Source organism: Rhipicephalus sanguineus, chromosome 3 (genome assembly GCF_013339695.2).
Source record: "Rhipicephalus sanguineus isolate Rsan-2018 chromosome 3, BIME_Rsan_1.4, whole genome shotgun sequence".
NCBI classification, from domain to species: Eukaryota; Metazoa; Arthropoda; class Arachnida; order Ixodida; family Ixodidae; genus Rhipicephalus; species Rhipicephalus sanguineus.
The window spans coordinates 137,839,460-137,857,464 of NC_051178.1; the positions used below are offsets into that span (position 1 = coordinate 137,839,460).

At 48.7% G+C, this 18,005-nt stretch overlaps 1 protein-coding gene across 1 annotated transcript; it reads right to left on the reverse strand.

Moving 5' to 3' along the window:
- Positions 1-6,039: 6,039 nt before the first annotated feature.
- LOC119387264 (phospholipase ABHD3) lies at positions 6,040-10,550 on the reverse strand. Its single transcript, XM_037654599.2, has 5 exons — positions 10,312-10,550; positions 9,084-9,365; positions 7,420-7,689; positions 6,988-7,110; positions 6,040-6,687 (listed from the first exon to the last, which is right to left on the reverse strand). Exons 1-5 carry the CDS (start codon positions 10,420-10,422, stop codon positions 6,406-6,408), a joined length of 1,068 nt encoding a protein of 355 aa, XP_037510527.1. The 5' UTR covers positions 10,423-10,550; the 3' UTR covers positions 6,040-6,405.
- Between the last annotated feature and the right edge of the window lie 7,455 nt (positions 10,551-18,005).

The following is an 18,005-nucleotide window of genomic DNA, read 5'->3' on the forward strand; positions in this document are numbered from 1 at the left end:
AATCCGCTCGCCGCATTTGTTCCTTTCTTAAATGCAAACTCGCAATGGAATAATGATGTAGCAGTACGATAACTTTCCGTTGAACACGAATAGAAGTGAGAAAATTTCTTGCGGCGCTTGGTCAGCGCCTCGCCTATATATATTCGCAATGCCCACGAACTACCACGAACTATAGGTGGCGCGCTGTGCGATTCAAGATGGCGCCAGGAAAAGGGTCAACCCGTTTGTTAGCATAGGAACAGATAGGACGTGCGGACGCACGGCCCGTGCCACTTTCACCGGATGAGGTCATGAACTGCACTGAAATGGATACGAGACCAAAATACTTGCCCAAACAATGTAAAGTGCGAAATGCTCGCTACGTCATTATCTTCCGCGGTGTTAAAGGTTATATTTCGGCTTCGTTACCGTGCATCAACGATGCTCTACGAAATCCTGTGCGCGCTACAGAAAACGCATGAACAGAACGGCACTCCAAGTATACGTACCGTGCCTGCCTGTCGGATTTCCGTAGTAATAGGCCACCAGCGAGTAACGCCATCGTTGCTGCACAGGACCGCATGCTTAGGGTGACGATGGTTTCTAAACATGTTGCTCCGGCATCATTACTCGTGTGGTGAGGAACGCGGAGTGCACAGTTCACTTCTCTCGGATGTTACAGGTTTGACGAGCACCTCGAAAAGAATCCACACGCAAGCTTTTCGCAACGTCGAATAATTTCTGAACAACGAAGCCATTCGGACGGTAATGGTAAAGATTCATTTGGCAACTCAGCGGCGCGGCTTGTGGACGCGATTGCACGTTTCGCTACCGCTCGTCGAGCTTGCTCGCAGCATGCGGCCACAAAAGTCGCGCTACGTATACATCGCATCAGAAAAATTATGATTTTATTTTGATCTCAACACTATCGTACATCAAGTACAGTCAAAGTGACTTACGATTGTGAAAATCTTGCCGTACAGATCAGAGGCGTAGCCAGAAATTTTTTTCGGGGGGGGGGGGGGGGGTTCAACCATACTTTATGTATGTTCGCGCGTGCGTTTGTATGAGTGCGTGCCTATATACCCAAGCAAAACTGTAAAATTTCGGGGGGGGGGGGGGTGAAAAATCGTCGTCGTCAAGGTGCATGGTCTCTTTGAACATCACTGTCAAAATCAATCTAAAGAATTTCCTCCGACGAGAGCTGCCTCGCCTTGCCTTCCACGCATTCTGGACTCAGAGAACACTTTGCTTGCAGTGTGCTGCCACCTGTCAACAAAGTAACAAACATGCAGAGCAGCGCTGACCATGAAAGCAACTCACGGGTGAATTGGACGACGTTGAGGGCGGGGCTGCCGATCAAATTTCACCAGCTGGGGTCCACTAACGTAGATAGTCAACCCATAGTCAATCAATCTCGTTTAATATCCACCGGAATGCGTCAGCTAAGGACAAGATTGAGCCCGCAACGCGGCTGGTACTTGGTCGTAGTTCATGATCTTCACGATAGCCGTGGTATAGTGCCTAGAATATACCAGTATATTCTAGGCACTATAGCCGTGGAGCGAGCGCAGCCCCGAATGACTGAATAGTCGCTCGCAAGATTCATACAGCTCTTTTCTAACAATACGTAAGGCGCTTTACTTCAGTGTATCACCTATTCATTACGAAGGCCCTGATATTATTATAAGAGGACATCGCGAGCTCACGCGACACGCCGCGTATAACGTTATGGGTTTCATACACTACAAAAACACCGACGGATATTATATACTATCGAAATAGCGCGAGTTCCGACATAAAAAGACAGACACTAACATTTCACTAACCTGCGTGGCCACAGAAAGCTTCGCGGAGCTCAGATGTGTACGCTGTGTGCCAACATTGGCAGCACGACTTGCCCAGGGTACAGTGTACAGTTCTAGTACACTCTAGAGCACTGCATGGGCCAGATTTTACGGCCCGGGCCCGCTTTATGAAGCCCGAGCCCAGCCCGGGCCCGTGGTTCCAAGCGCGGGCCCGGCCCGGGCCCGGGCGTACATGACCGAACCCAGCCCGAGCCCGGCCCGGGCCCGTGGTTCCAAGCCCGGGCCCGGGCGTACTTGTCCGTACCCAGCCCGAACCCGGCCCGGGCCCGTCGTTCCACGCCCGGGCCCGGCCTGGGCGTTCATTACTAAACTAATCCAGGGCGCGCTTGTTCATGACCAGGTCCGACCCGGGCCCGCTAGAGGATATTAGTTGTTGATGATGATTATTAATGATGCCGTGCGCTTAGTAGCGGGCGATCGGACGGAAAATTCGGTGTGTACATGCATCGAAATGTTGCTTTGCCCGCGGTGGTAGCTCAGCGGTTAAGCTGTTTCACTGTTAAGTCCTAGGAGGCGGGTGCGATTCCCGCGGCAACGGCGGCCGCAATTTGATGGGGGCGAAATGCAAGAACACCCGTGTATATACTTATCTTTAGGTGCACGTTACAAAACTCGAGGTGATCGAAATTGATCCGGTGCCACTACGGCGTGCCTCGTAATCATATCGTGGTTTTGGCACGTAATACCAAGGAATATAAATGAAATGTACCGTATGTGTCAACCTCGAATAATAGATTGAAATCTTTATTCCTCCCATGGGAACAACCGTGATCTGGCCCATTGTTAGTGCTGTTTATATATATATATATATATATATATATATATATATATATATATATATATATATATATATTATATATATGTGTGTGTGTGTGTGTGTGTGTGTGTGTGTGGTGTGTGTGTGTGTGTGTGTGTGTGTGTATACGTGATCTGGCGTGTTTATAAGGAAACCCACCACGATGTACTTGTTACTTTGACACAGTCTGGTCCCGCAGACGAAACGTTGACAATCGAGCTAGCACAACCTAACTATAGGGAGCGCCTGCCGGTTTATCGTCTGCTAACCCTCCTCCTGACATCCGCCTGGTGGCGTGACAGTCTATGGGCATTGCGATATTGGCTGGAGAAAAAAAATTAATCTGTGTGTTGTGTGTGTGTTGCGCGCGCGCACACACACACACACCACACACCCTCCCCACCTATCGCGCGCGCGCGCGCGATAGGTGGGGAGGGGGATTGTTCGACAGTGCGCATGCCGCATGAATTAAAGCATGGGATCGGGCTAGTTGATATCCCATAATCACCCAAAGGTCGCGGAATCAAATGCTGGCCGCAGCGGCCGCATTTTCGATGGAGGCGAAAATGCTTGAGGCCCGTGTACTTTGATTTAGGTGCACGATAAAGAACCCCAGGTGGTCGAAATTGCCGAAGCCCTCCACTACGGCGTCCCTCATAATCATATCGTGGTTTCGGGACGTAAGATCCCAACAATTATTATTATATTCCACAATCAAAAAAGGTTCAGTGCAAAAGCCGGACACACTGGACAAAGAAGCGACAATGCGCTTGTCTTTGTCATTTCGTCCGCTGTGTCCGGTTTTTGCGCTGAACCTTTTTAATTGCGCCTAAAGTAAATGAATTATTGCAAGAGCCAGAACCGCCGAAGGACCAACAGGAATTGTTTCGTGCCGCGTCTTTAATATTCAATACAGCGGTTTTACGCGCCAAAACCATGATCTCATTATGACACGCACGCACGAAGTAGTGAGGGGGCTCCGGACTATTTTCACCCATTTGGTTATTAACGTGCCCCTAAATCTAAGTACACGGGCGTTTTTGAATTTGGAACTTATCGATATGTGATCGCAATGACGTGGAATAGAACCCACTATCATCGTGTTTAGAAGCACAGCGTCATTCGGCCGCTGAGTTACCAAGGCGTGCGTGTGCTGCTTCTTCGTAATCTTTAATGGAGTTGTAAAGGCTAATCCATCCTTATACCATCGTGTGTGATCCAGCATAGGTGTTTCGTAACAGTGCTGGCGAAGCAGCTGCGAGCCGATTTCGCACAACGCTAGCCGCTATCTGCGAAGCGGAGGCTTATAAGTGACAAAAGGCAAAATTTCCTTACGCATGGCGTCTACTGACAGGTGTTGCATTGAATCGAAAGCAGCGCTTAGCCGGCAGGTTAAAGAAACACGGTAACCCAAGCGATCGCCGAAAACATAGCAGCGGCCGGTAGCAATTTGTAAAGATCAATTTGTTTATTTTGCTCTAATGGTCGAAGAAAAAGGAGCAACGCAAATATGGTGATGCAACGCTTGTTGAAATATATGTGGCGCCTGCCGCCCGGTTCTTGGCCATCCCACTTTGTGGGTCAGTGCCATCAGGAAGAAGATTAATAATAATAATAATAATAATAATAATAATATAATAATAATAATAATAATAATAATAATAATAATAATATAATAATAATAATATGTGGCGTGAAGCTTGTTTGAGCTGAAGCTGCATCGCCACAAAGGGCGCTCGAGCACACGCTAAGTGTCGTGGTGTCGTCACTAGCTGTGCGAAATCATGCACTGTTTTCATTCGCAAGAACCGCAGCGGGAACGTGGTACCATACGAGGAATAGGATCCAGTGGGGCTTTCGTTTTAGTTTGGGAGAAATGATCTACAATTCTTCATTCTGATATTAAGGCTCCTTATATCCGTTTAAAAGGCAATTTCGCTGTATTAAAACATCTTAAATACGTGGGTTTCTTTACAAATTTAAAGGGACACTAAATAGCAATATGATTTTTTGCATATTAGTAAAGTACTCTTTCACGATACCAGAAAAACAACGCTTGCTGCGAGAACACGCTTAGTAAGCGAGAAAACACGCAAAAACAAAATATGGGTGGCGACGCCACCTTGAAGTTTCCGCAACATTCGCCGTGACGTCACATGTTTTGACGGCGCCTACTAGGGACTGCGTAGTTCCTAATCGGTAAAAACGAAGTACATTGTCCTCTGAGGGGGCCATAGACTTAACGTACCGAGTTTGAGGTAATTTTGTTGAGCCAATGGCGCCAAAATATGATAAATACACTTTGAAATCCGTGACGTCACGCGGGGAGATTCCGGCGCGAAATTTAAAAGTGAAACTTTGAACTTGATTTTCTCCTTTATTAATAAACCTATGATGGCGAAATTAACGACATTAGAGTACTCAGAGCACAATTTATCGATCTAAACAGGTTCATTGTTTCTTTTTAGTGTCCCTATAAGTAAGAATACGATCACTTCGCTATATCCTTTAGTTACCGCCTATTTCGTTATAGCGAGGTACGACCGCATATGCGACCAATACTCATTCATAATGGTACTGAGTGCAGACACTATATAGACAGAGGACAAGCGAGATGACATAATGCAGTCCATTGTGAATGACTTGTTCCAACTTGCCCAACTAGCAAAATAACCATGTTGACCAATAATCGTGAGAAGGTCGCAGTGAACCGACAACTTGAACGTAAAACAAGCATACATGAAAATGAATTGCGACTGGTCACTTGTGTGGGCCCGGTATACGGAGACCGTATACCGCATTTATTTGCGAATGCGGCGATTTGCGAGCGACATTCAAGTCTGGCCTGGCAGGAACGTTCCGTCTAGCTCGTGCCTTGGCGCCCGTCGTCCCCGTTCATGGTCATCGCCAGCGTCGTGTCCTGCGCCGCTACATATATTTCTTCCTCACCAAACTGAATGGAGCACCGTACCATATCGTCAGTAAATTGCTATTCAATTTCTGAACGAAGTCATAAAAGAACACCATATCAATAGAACGTAGTCCCCTACCGGTGCTATGCTAGTTTTTCACCGAGTACGGAAATGTACGCATGACACACCGAACAGATTTTTAGTTGGGCGTCCGCAACAACGTACGGACGCAGCCTGCCAGCCATTCCTATGGCAGGCTCGTCCGTACGTTTTGCGGACGCTCAACTAAATCTGTCCACTACCAGATGCACACGCACGAATGCGCACGCATACGTGCCCAACGATAACACACGCACACACGCGCAAGGTGACACACGCATCGCACAGCGCCTTTTGAGCACTGCGCATTGTCCGAGGCTTCTCCGCATCTGTGCCGTGTTCCACGAAAGACTGCGCTATCTACAAGCGTGCCCTGGCACGCAACAATTTCGGGCACAAATACTTTTTTAAGCTTGGAAACGGGCATAAGTGAGCTATGGATTACTAAGAGATGTGCCGAAGAAGTCCTTTGACAAGTGAGCGTGAAAGACGATATCATACATGGGAAATTTATGAGAAGTAATCTCTATGAAGTATGTTCATGAACGAGTATCCTGCCTTACATAATTAGAGCTGCAGTAAATTCCTGAGTACGTTGTCTGCAAGTGCCTCATATACTTCTCCCTAGTTTCTTGTGCAACAACGAAAAGTGAAAATGGTAGTTGGAAAGTCAGACCGAGAAACCACGCTCAGAAATCTGCAGGAAGAACATCGGGGAATTTAGTTTCGCTGTGTAATCGAAGGGCGCAGGTTATATGTCCTCTCCTAGACGGGCGAGCCCGCCGGGACCACCACTCTCGACGACACGCAGCAGCTCCTGCACGTATGCGGCCGCAAAGCGCTCCGCGTAAAACGGTAACCGTGGGAATAGCCAGCCTTCGACGAAGCCCAGATGGCCGCCGCTCGGTGTCACCACGGCGGCCAGCCAGGGAGAGGCGAGTATCTCGTCTTCGGGAAAGGTTTCTGGCGAGCCGAACACGTCGTCGCCGGCCAGCAGGAACAGCAGCGGACGCCGGACGCGAGATAGCTTGCCCTGTGTGTGTACGGCATGCCATAAGCACATTACCAGGTGTAGAGACATAGCATTGCGATATGAATAACTGGGCATAACGTGTCATAGCAAACAGAGACGTAGACACATCACAGGACAAGCGCCAACCTGTGATGTGTGTGTACACAATCTCTGTCCCGTATACCTAATTTGCGCTCTGCACATGGACGTCCAGAGGGGTGGGGAGGGGGGGAGGGGTTAAGGAGGGCGTCAATAGATGCAAGGAACCATAGGCGTGCGCTTGACAATGGCAGGGGGGCGAGAGCGATCGAGTCACGTTACCTTTAGGCTGCAGCTTTCGTAGAGTTCCTCCGTAGACTTGAAGCCGAATACCGGAGCCGTGTAGGTCTTGTCGAACTGATGCAGCGTCCATGAGGAGAGAACGGCGTCCGCGTTCACTTCCTCCTGTAAATACAAGGTCAATGGTCTCGCACATAAACAGTGATATCGTTATATTCCGCAAAAGAATGAAAAAAAAAACATAATAACAACTCCAAGGTCGTCATTTTGTCCACGGTTGCTTATGTCATGCAAGCCCGAATACCACTAGTTCCGGAAAGAAGACTTCCAGGACATACTTCAGGAAAACCGTATCGCTGTGCAAGATGATCCATTCCGGATGTCTAGGCGTTGGAAACTTGAATGCAGGTAAATTTCTTCGAAGCTGAGTTTCAATATATTACGATAACACATCGTCGAAGCGAGGCGACTCACGCAGAATCGAAGCACGTCCTCGTTGTCCTTGAGGTGTTCAACCAGGTTGCTGGCCATGTATATTAGCAAGCCGAAGTTGGAGTTCCACCACTGCTCAAGATTCCGCTTGGCGGTGGCCAAGTGAAACGGCGTCGAGATGGCCAGCGCAGCGTCTATTCGCGCCTCCCCTCCGAACTTGATCAGGTACAGGCTGATGAGCAAGCCGCCCAGCGAGTAGCCCACCGCCAACAGGGCTCGGTTGGGGTATCGTCGGCGCACCTCGTCCACAACCTGCGCACATGCGCGAGATTTACACAAACCTTGTATATGCGTTGGCGTGCGCATGGTTCACAACTGGGGTGGAGGGGGGAGGGGTAGTTTTACGTAGCACCCCCGCCCCCTCTCTTCCGGACCTCCTTTCACGGAGGTCCTTACGATCAGAACGCAGTGCAGAGACAAGGCATTAGGGTAAGGGGGGGGGGGGTAGGCTGCACTCCCTAATACTTCGTCACGCAGGTAAGTGCAGGAACGTGGAATCTTGAAACATCTATGCTCTATGTTGATGTCAACGCAAGTGCAACTCGCGGAGTTCGAGGCAGGGGAGGATACCCCGAAGAAGAGGAAACAAGGTCAGCGTCAGATTACGTCCACTATAAAATGATGGTATTGAACATATGGGCGTGCGCAGGGTTCTCCATGCAGCCTCCCCCCCCCCCCCCCTTCCGTTCGACGAGTTCAAAGGAAAACAAGCAGCTTCGCAGCGGATGCAAAAATGAAAATGGAGCAATGGCGTGCTGCTCACAACGGCCTGCCTTCGGTCCCCGGCTTTCCGGGGGTAAAGGCGGGAAGTAAACCGCGTGCTTGGAATGCGACATCAGGGATCCGCGGAGGCCATTACCGTCAAAAACCTTCATGGCATGCAGTTGTTTCGAAATGACTGGTTCTCCAAACGTGAAACAGAGACGTCCGTTCATTGCAATATTTTGTCGTTTATTGCCGTGGACGGCTTGGCAGGCGAGCTGCCGAACCACCGACGTGCACGTGTGGGTGGTGGTGGTCAAAACATTTATTAGCCATTAAATGATTACAGAGAGGTGATTCCTATCCTGCCTGTGCTCCCTCAACTTCGAGAAGGTCCGGTACGCTCCATGTTGTTCCGTTCCGGCTATTTTTACAACCATAACCCTACACACCTTACAATGACGGGACACGTACGGTTGTGTAAAGATATGGGGCTGACTTGGCTCCCCCCTTAATTTAGTAGTGTGTTTCCTTTTTTTTTTTTGTTGGGGGGGGGCGGGGTCCCCTCCCCCTGTGCACACGCCTGTATGGTAGTGAAGAGAGGATTCTATAGTGCCGGGGACCCCAAGCGGCTTACGTACACACGCTCTTGCGTTCATGTGTGCTCCCAGCCGCACTCATGGGGAATACCAAGAACTCAAGGGCTTACGTACGCAAGCTGCTAGAGCTAATGTGTATCATCGCCTCATGCTAACATTACGTGTTCGGTGCTACCTATAGAAATGCGACAATGATACATATCTGCCTGATGTATTTCGCGAGTCCTTTCGAAAGCAGGAATTTGTAAGCAGCACCGTATGCACGCAAGAACGTCTAAATGTAGCGCAGGTGTCCTGAAGTCCTTTCGCGCAAAGTTTGTGTCGTATCGCGCGTATCGCGTGTACCTCCGTAAGGTCTCCCACGCTGGCCATGTGAGTGATGCGGTGCGTGCTGAGCGGCAGACCTCCGCGGCCGCGTCCGTTCATGACGACACAGGGGCAGCGCAGCTTTTCCACTAGCGGAATGAACGAACGCAGGTAGTAGGCCTGGCTGTCGCCACACAGGCCCGGCAACACTAGCAGCACGGGCAGCGACTCCTCATCTTCGTTAAGCCAGTCCAGCGCCAGCCTGCCGCCGTCAGACAGGAGAAGGTACTCGCGCCGATAGGACAGTTCCGGCTGCCAACTCTGCGGTACAAACCATTTCAAATGCCCTCCATTCTCCAGCTCTCGATAGGGTTAGAGGAGCCCTCAAGAGAAAAATCGTTTGAACATCTACACAGCGGCACACTGTTAAAGGGAACATCGCAGCGCGTGACGGCCGCTCGGTGACACCGCCGGCTGCAGCAAGTTCCGCGCAGGCGCAGTGAGCACCGTGCGTGGTGTTCTTTCGTTACATGAAAAGTTCGCTTCACAATGATTTGAAGCGGCGTAGCAGACTGTAGCGGACGACAAAAGAGCACCACTCACAGCGCGCACTGCAGCGCCTGCACGGAACTCGTTGCAGCCACTACGCGCTCCGATGTTCACTTCTTTTTAACAGTGTACAGCAGTGTTAAAGCTGGTGGTCGCCCTTCTATTCAGTGCCGATTAAAATAAGTCATTATTACGGTTCGTTCATAAGGAAGAAGAGATGCAAGAGCCAAAGACGGAAGGCGAAGCCATTATGACGTCACGGTGAGGCCACAGTGACGTCAAATACCTTGACGGAGCCTTCCCTGGTCATTCTTTTATGTAGTGGGAATACCGACAGCATTAAACACACATTAGTTATTGTGCAAACATTAATAATAATATCTGGGGTTTAACGTCCCAAAACCACGATATGTTTATGAGAGACGCCGTAGTGGAGGGCTCTGGACATTTCAACTACCTGGGGTTCTCTAACGTGCACCTAAATCTAAGTACACGGGCCTCGAACATTTTCGCCTCCGTCGAAAATGTAGCCGCCGCGGCCGGGATTCGATCCCGCGACCTTCAGGTCAGCAGCCGAGTGCCATAACCACTAGACCACCGTGGTGGGGCTTATTGTGTAAACATTGTGCAAACAATAAGTACACAATATCACACATGTACATATAAGTGTACATCGCTATAAGATATAGAAAAGGAGAGAGAATACAGAGATCAATACCTGGAACAGGAAGCTCACGACCGACTGGAAGTTGGCACCGACGCACCAGATGGGCGTTCGATAAAAGGCGTTGAGGAACGTGCCCAATCCGCTGCTCATAAAGCGCTGCATGCGCCCCAGGCGGCAGACGAGGCGCGGCCGGCGGTCCAACGCCAGAACGTAGTAAAGCACGTACAGGGCGCACGTCGTGTACAGAAGGATGTCCAGCTTGGACGTCGTCGTCGGCGTCCCTCTCTTCCGTCGACGTCATCTTCGCCAACGGACCGGGCCCACCGCGCCTTCGTCGCCTTGTCGTCGCCTGCCGATATACGAAATATTTGAGGAAGTACATTCGAACGCGTGCAGGCACGCGCTCGAGCTCGGATTCCCCATGCGCGTGTGCTACGGGCACGCCACACACGTGTTCGCGCGTAGAAAAACGCTCGAGACAGTGAGCGGGAAGGAAAACCGGATTTCGTTTGCATTTAGAGCAACCTCGAGGCAATCACTGCAGTCCGAAGGCCGCAACTTTTCCATACATTTGATCTGCCACCCGACGGCTACGCTCCTACCGGTACATTTGGAAGGCTCAACATAAAACGAGAGCGTGAAATGCTCCTACTACTCCGTTCTTTCGAGAAAGGGTGAAATGCCCGTTCTACTCTTGCAGCACTGTAAAGTAAAACATAGCCTCCAGCCAGCTGCAGGAAGTCGGTCTAGAACAAGGCGATGCATCACATTGCTGCTTAACCCGATTATTGGCGAGCTTGCCCTAATGGTGACCCCCCCCCCCCCCCCGTCCCCCTTCCACGCTTAGCTTTCTGTTTCACTCGCAAGGATGGAAGTGACTTTCCACATTTCGGAACAGATTTTGGAGCAAGAAAAGTACCGCTTTGGAGCACCCATAAGCGTTTACGGAGCAGAAAAGATGCTAAAAAGATGCTCAGCTCTCTGTTATTCTGAACTTTCCTTCTACTGACTACCTCGCATACGGCACACGACCGTCTTTAAAATCACGGTTCATTGCACCAGCCGAGAAATCCCCCTGGCATACAACCAGAGGTTATAAATATATACGTCCTAAAGTGAGTTCCGACCTCGCTTGTTGAAGAGGGCGAAGCACCGCGCTCCCCTTAAAGCATCTGCGAGGCAAGCAAGATTAAAGCAAGAATTAACAACTTCAGGGCAATCGCGTAGAAGTAGCTATTCCTTATCACAGCATATAGACCTCGCACGTATATGTGTTTTAAGGATGCAATAAGAGACAAGGCAACGCTGAAACGCAGCTGTTTTAACGGGACTGTTAGTCCCGTTGAACAGCTGCTCGCAGGCGATTTAAGCGTGTATCCTTGTTCTCATGCCATACGTAGTCGGGAATCACAACGGACTCTCCCGTGAGCCTTTACCAGTGGTGTAGGCAGATATTTGTTTCGGGGGGGGGGGGGGGGGGGGGGGGGGCAGGGCTCGTCCATGATCCGACATGGGGTCCGGACAGTAAGTGTGGTCGAGTGTCATTTTGTGCTCTGTATCCTATGGGAGAAAAACATTTCTGGGGAGGCACGGGCCCGGTGTGTCAACCCCTGGCTACGCCACTGACCGTTACCATGATCCGCCGCGGCGGGCTGCTGCGAGCCTTCGCTTTTCGAGACGAATTCGTTTCTGATATCAGGTGAGCGGCGTGACGTCGTTTTTATCTGGCCAGTGATATCTTAGGAGCCTCAAAGCAAACGAGTATACGTGGAATGCGTCCAAGAGATATGAATAATGGAGATGTGGGTGAGGTGGAATTTTGTGAACATTCATGATAAGCATTACAGCAGATGCAAACCTACTGGAGCGAGGGATAGAGAATGAATGAATGAATGAATTTGTTGGGAGAGATAGGGGGGATGGCTTAAAAACGGGGCAAGCGTCAGGATCGACTTAAATAAAAACTTGATAAAACTATATTCTGAGGTTTACGGGCAAAAAGCATTACGATGATGCACATCATAGATGAGTGCTCCGAATAACCTGCACAACCTGGGTTCTTGAACGTGCACCTAACTATACGTGAAGGAGGACAGCGTGTGCGTGGGCTATGCTACGTCATGTAGTCTTGACAACACGTACCTGCAAAAGCCGGAATCCGAGAGGACGCCTCGCGCGTGAACAAAAGCGATAGTGAGAGGTTTTTTACGCGGTTGTTATTATCGCCCACTGACCCGGACTTTTCTGTGATGCAGCGGTGTCGGCAACGCGATATAAAAGCAGAAGCGTTTGCGAGGCTCCGCTTCGCTATCACAGTGACGAAAAGCTCATTAATGGGTCGAGTGGCGGCCCAGCACAGTAGGGGGGCACTGTATACGTACCAGAATCCGCGAACCTACGCGCGCAGCTGTTCATCCAGGTCGGCACTAGACAGTGTGCGTTATGTAAGGATTATAGGTCACGCGCATCTATGCTTTGGCCAGAACGTGTAAAAAGCCAGGAAATCGATTACCTTTTATTTATTTACTTTTTGTTAAGGTGAAACGTTTCAGCGCAAACCATGACAGGCCACAAAGAGGAAACGAGACGAGCACCGTCGTTCCTCTTTGTGGCCCGTCTTGGTTTGCGGTGAATTTTTTCACCTTAAAACTTACGTACCAACAAGGCGCAACCGAAATTTTATCGATGACAACACTGGTGCAAAGAGTTTGCCACCAACCCCCCACCCCGTCCCCCTTTCCCGACTGTCTGTGACCCCTTGACATATAGCAAATGCACGCCACATTCGAGGCCCAACTCTGATTTCGCTATGAATCATGTACTTAATGTGCAGAAATGAGCCGCGGTGAATCGATACGAACAAAACTTGCTGTGCGAGATAAATTTAAATTCTCGTTACACAGGAAACAGGTGTAATTCTGATTTATAGCCGTAATTTTCTCGATGAGGTAAGACAAAAAAAAAAAGAAAGAAACTGAAACACGAATTTTGCATATCACTGTTTGTGAACATGCAGCTACAAAAGATGTCACAGTTCTGTAAATTGCACTTAGCCTTGAACTCAAGCGGTCAAATCGCATACACGAATTCGGAGCTTGCGTGATATTGTTAATTACGATACTTTTACAAATTTTTTATACACTTACATATCATTAGCGTATTCCCGAGTAGTGTTAAATATATCAATTAAAGCGTCCACTTTAGGTGTATTATTTGGTACAGCTAAAGGAACTGTGACACAATTTTTCATTGGTGATTTGCAAAGTTCCAAACTCTTATCATTAGATATCTAAAAATAATTTTGCAATTTTAAAGTTTTTTTTCTGGAAACTCATGGCTTAAATCAATATTCTCCTGGCTACAGTCACTTCGTTTTAATGTCTATATCATCGCCAGGAGAGTTAGAGCAGTGCCGGCGCGTTTCAGTCAGAAAAAAAAAAAGAAAAAAAAAAAAAACTCGGCGCGTGAGAACACACCTTTGCGCCGCTGACTCCTCGGATTCTCCAGTTTTCTGACGAGCACGCAAAGTCCGGTCACTGCCGCGTCACACACCGTTGTCGCGACATGTCGAGCCCTCGTCCTGTCTTCTGTCATCGTATCGCTTCTCTTGGAGTTCTCGGCACTTCTCCTGAAGAGCGTCCGCTGTAATTTCACCCTTTGAAAGATAGCGAACGGTGCACTTGCCGCATCTAGGAAGGGCTTGAGTCGAGAGATAGGCTGCCTTCCAGTAGTATAGCGTGCATGTCAGTTAGCCGACGATAAACCCCTCTTGACGCTATCAATGCTAACATCTACACTCCATTTTTTTCCGCACATTCCGAGTCCGCGCGCGGCTCCTCCATCTCCGCAGCCGCCTTTTGTGCCTCGAGCCGCAAGCTATCTAGTTATCCAGGCGACGATGGCCTACATAGGTTCCCCATCAGTGGGGAGGGGGGGGGGCGAAGGTAGAGTTACTGTATATGCTACCTTTAAAAGGTAGCATATACAGTAACTCTAGGCGAAGGTTCATCGCAGCGCCCCCCCCCCCCCCTACGAAGTCAATGCACGAGGCAGATTTTGCGCCCCCCCCCCTCTTAGGTGACTAGGCTTGGGGGGGGGCGCCCCCCTGACCCCCCCCCCGTGCGTGCGCATCCAGGTCGTGTGTACAACGGGTGACAATACATAGATAGATAGATAGATAGATAGATAGATAGATAGATAGATAGATAGATAGATAGATAGATAGATAGATAGATAGATAGATAGATAGATAGATAGATAGATAGGTATCACCAGCAAGTAAGATAGATAGATAGATAGGTATCACCAGCAAGTCAAAACACAAAAGAATATACAGTTGAAACCCGCAATAACGAAATCAGCGGGGAAAGCACAAAATTTCGCTGTTGCGGGAATTTCGTTGGCGCGAGAATGCGGCACAAAAGACATGGAATTTACAAAAAACACATTTTATTTACAAAAGTCAGTAAGTTTGCTTTGGCGGGCCTTACTATGCAGCAATTTCATGCCTCTCAATCGGGAATCTCGTTTGCCACGGCACAAAGTTCGCCCCATACACTGGTCAGTGACGGCGGCACTGCGCTGTCACCAGCACCGTCATCAAGTGCGCCTACAGGCGAACCTTCTTCCGGCTCCGCTGGATCAGCGCGAATCAGCGCAGAATCGTGGACAGCGAGCTGCACGCAACACCGAATTCTTCGGCGATGTCCATTTTTTTCCTGCCCTTTTCCACCTCACGGATGATTGCAGCCTTATCTTCTAGCGTGATGAACTTCCGCTGTTTCGTTGGAGGCGGCATCTTCGCAGGTAGCGAAATCGGACGAAGCAATCGCAACACACAGTTCACGTTGCACCAAGCGACCAAGCAAACGCTCCACAAATGGCTCCACACACGCGACCATGTGCGCGCAAAGCCGACAAAGCCAAGCACAGAGCCAAGTCAAAGAACGAAACTCCATGAGGAATGTACATTTGGTTACGTAGTCCACGATAGCGAGCGGGTGTTTCGGCAAGCCATCATCATCATCATTCTCGCCAGCTTTATGTTTTTTGTAAACAATGATGGCGTCTGCTTCCCAAGTGCGCTGTAGCGATAGTTTTACACAATTTAAGTGTAGCATGAATGCATTTCAGCAGTTTTCGAATGTAGTTAATGTTGCGAGAGTAGATTATCTGCGCACTCGTGTTTCAAAAATTTCGTTAATGAGGGACTGCGGTATGAATATCTTTCGTAGTCTCGAGTTACGAAATGCATTGACTTCTATGGGCGTTCGCCGGTGCTCCGAAAATATTTCGTTGCGGTGAGAATTTCGTTCCCTCGGGATTTCGTTATCGCGGGTTTCGACTGTACAAAAAAAGTTAGCGTAGCTTGCACTGTAGGCGCAATGCTAAAGACAGCGGTGCTGATGGGCACCTATATGTAGTCCTGGCTTTTGCTGTTTTGATAGGTTTTGCAAATTTTCTCTTTCCTTCTTCTTCTATCTTCTCTCTGTTTTTTCTATGTCATTTTTTTCTCTGTTTATTTCTATTCTTTTATCTCTCTCTTTCTTGCTATTTCTATCTTTCTTCCTCTTTCATCCCTTTCTCTATTTCTCGCTTGCTTCCTCCTTCTTTCTATCCTTTTCTCTCACTCTATTTCTTTCTCTCTCTTTCTGCATTTCTTTCTATTTCTCTCTTTTCTCATTCCTTCTATGCTTTCCCTCCTTCTCACCATCACATCTCTCCTCCTCTGGCTCACTTCTCTATCCCAACCCCTTGCTACACTGTACTATATATGATATGCTATGCTAGCGTGCCTGGATAGCCGAGTGGTTATGACGCTCCTCTTTTGATCGAGGGTACGCGGGTTCGAATCCCGCCTCGTTAATATTTTCTTTCGCCAAGAATTTCTCTCTTTCTTCTCTCTCTCTTTCTTTCTCTGTACTCGTTCTCTCACCTATGAGGGTTATACAGGCCATGCCGGAGAAATCGGCGCAAGTATTCGAAGCAGAAGAGTATGTAGAGAGCGCATGCCGGTTCATGACGACGATGATCATATCTGTTTCCGACAGACAAATTACGGCGCGCCTAAACAGCTTCGCTGTTAAAATACTACCTGAAAAACTGAAAAAAAAAAGAGAAAAACTATAAGTATCCAGCGATAGTTCAGTTACACCCCTAGCTGAGGACAAGTGTGAGCCCGACGTGACTGTTAGTATATTCTCGATATAACGAAGTATCTCAGTATTCATGACTTTGAGCAACGTGTATATACTGAACCTCAATATAACGAAGCGTGTTTGTCCGTAATTTCGATGTAACGAAGTTTCAGTGTTCCCGCAGAGAAAGAATGAGACAAAAAGGCGAAAGCTGCCGCGTGTGCCATGCGTCAGCGCCCGGTAAGGTGATTGTGTCACCGCCGTGTATCAAGTAACAAGCATCATTGGCCGCAGAGGCAGCAGCAATAAACGCGACGAGCTCTTATCTTAATGATATATAGTTCAGGACACCTTGTGTCGCCCAGCCGGCTGGTATCTGCAAGCAATCTCGATCGGCGAGAAGAAAGACGTAGTATGTCGATGCTCAGTCATGAACCCGATTTCGTGGCGCCATACCGGGTATTGCTCGAGTCTTCGGACATATGCGCGCGTGATGTCGCAAAGCGGTAAACGTCGCCACCATAAACGGAGCTGCCGCAAGTCAGCCTTCACGCGATTTTAAAACGCTGCACTCTTTGTGGTTCACGCGTGACGTTTAGCCGCTGTCAAGCGTACTTCGCCGGCGCAGCATCAAGTCACGGTCGCCGGATTTCCGATTCAAGAAAAGTGATCTTTTTTTTCACCTTATTGAATGTATCGTACTGTCGTATATTATTAAAACACTCTTCAGGCACTTCCCGCGCCAAAAAGAAGCCTTTGGCGACTACGCTTAAAAGGTCGAATACCAATATAACTAAGTTTCTTGCCCATTTTACCTTCGTTATATCATGGTCCCTCATTACTTGAAAGGTTCCATGGTCCCTCAATAAAAGACTTTCGTAAGGCTTACGCATTTGCCTCGGAAACTATGTGCACCTATGTACAGATTAAATAACAAGATATTAGAAACACTTATACAGCCGCTAAACAGTTTCATATAAGCACTTTGTGACTTCGTCCTGTGTTCTTTCTTAGTCTCCGTTCTAGTTGCGCTTTCGAATTCAAGAACTATACCAACATGCCAAATGGCAATTATTCTAAATGTCATTTCTAGAAGCGATCCGTTCTGTGTTCTTTTCCTCCACAGCTGTGTTTTCGTCTTCAAGAACTTACACGTAGTACAGGGTTCGTTAAAAGTTCCCAGACCACTACTGGCAGAGTGGCCTGGGAACTTTTGACGGACCCTGTACATATAAGGCGCAACCGCAACTGAAGGCTCCGAGCCCACGCTCGCATTCGCGACCAAAAATACATTGCGCCACGGACGGAAAATAGAAGTACGCGTCGTGCACTTGGGTGTAATACCTGTATCACAGTTTTATATCGCAAAACATAATGTACTTATCACGTGAAAGGCGCCAATGATCTGAACCGAACGGGCAGAGTGACGAGCTTTCGCGACCATGCGGCCACGACGCACCATGCACTAGTGCAGCCATGCAGCTGCGTTCATGACAAGACCGAAACACAGTACGTCCACTGGCGTAGCCAAAGGGCGGGAAGTGGGGGTGCTACGCACCCCCCCCCCCCCCAAAGCCCCTAATTTTTCATATTTCTATACATATACAC

Excerpts from the sequence above, each read along its gene's own strand:
- LOC119387264 (XM_037654599.2), bottom strand. The coding sequence starts at position 10,422 with ATGCAGCGCTTTATGAGCAGCGGATTGGGCACGTTCCTCAACGCCTTT. Across the intron at positions 9,366-10,311 it reads TCGTGAGCTTCCTGTTCCAG|AGTTGGCAGCCGGAACTGTC; the intron begins GTATTGATCTCT and ends TTTGTACCGCAG. Across the intron at positions 7,690-9,083 it reads GCGTGGGAGACCTTACGGAG|GTTGTGGACGAGGTGCGCCG; the intron begins GTACACGCGATA and ends GCATGTGCGCAG.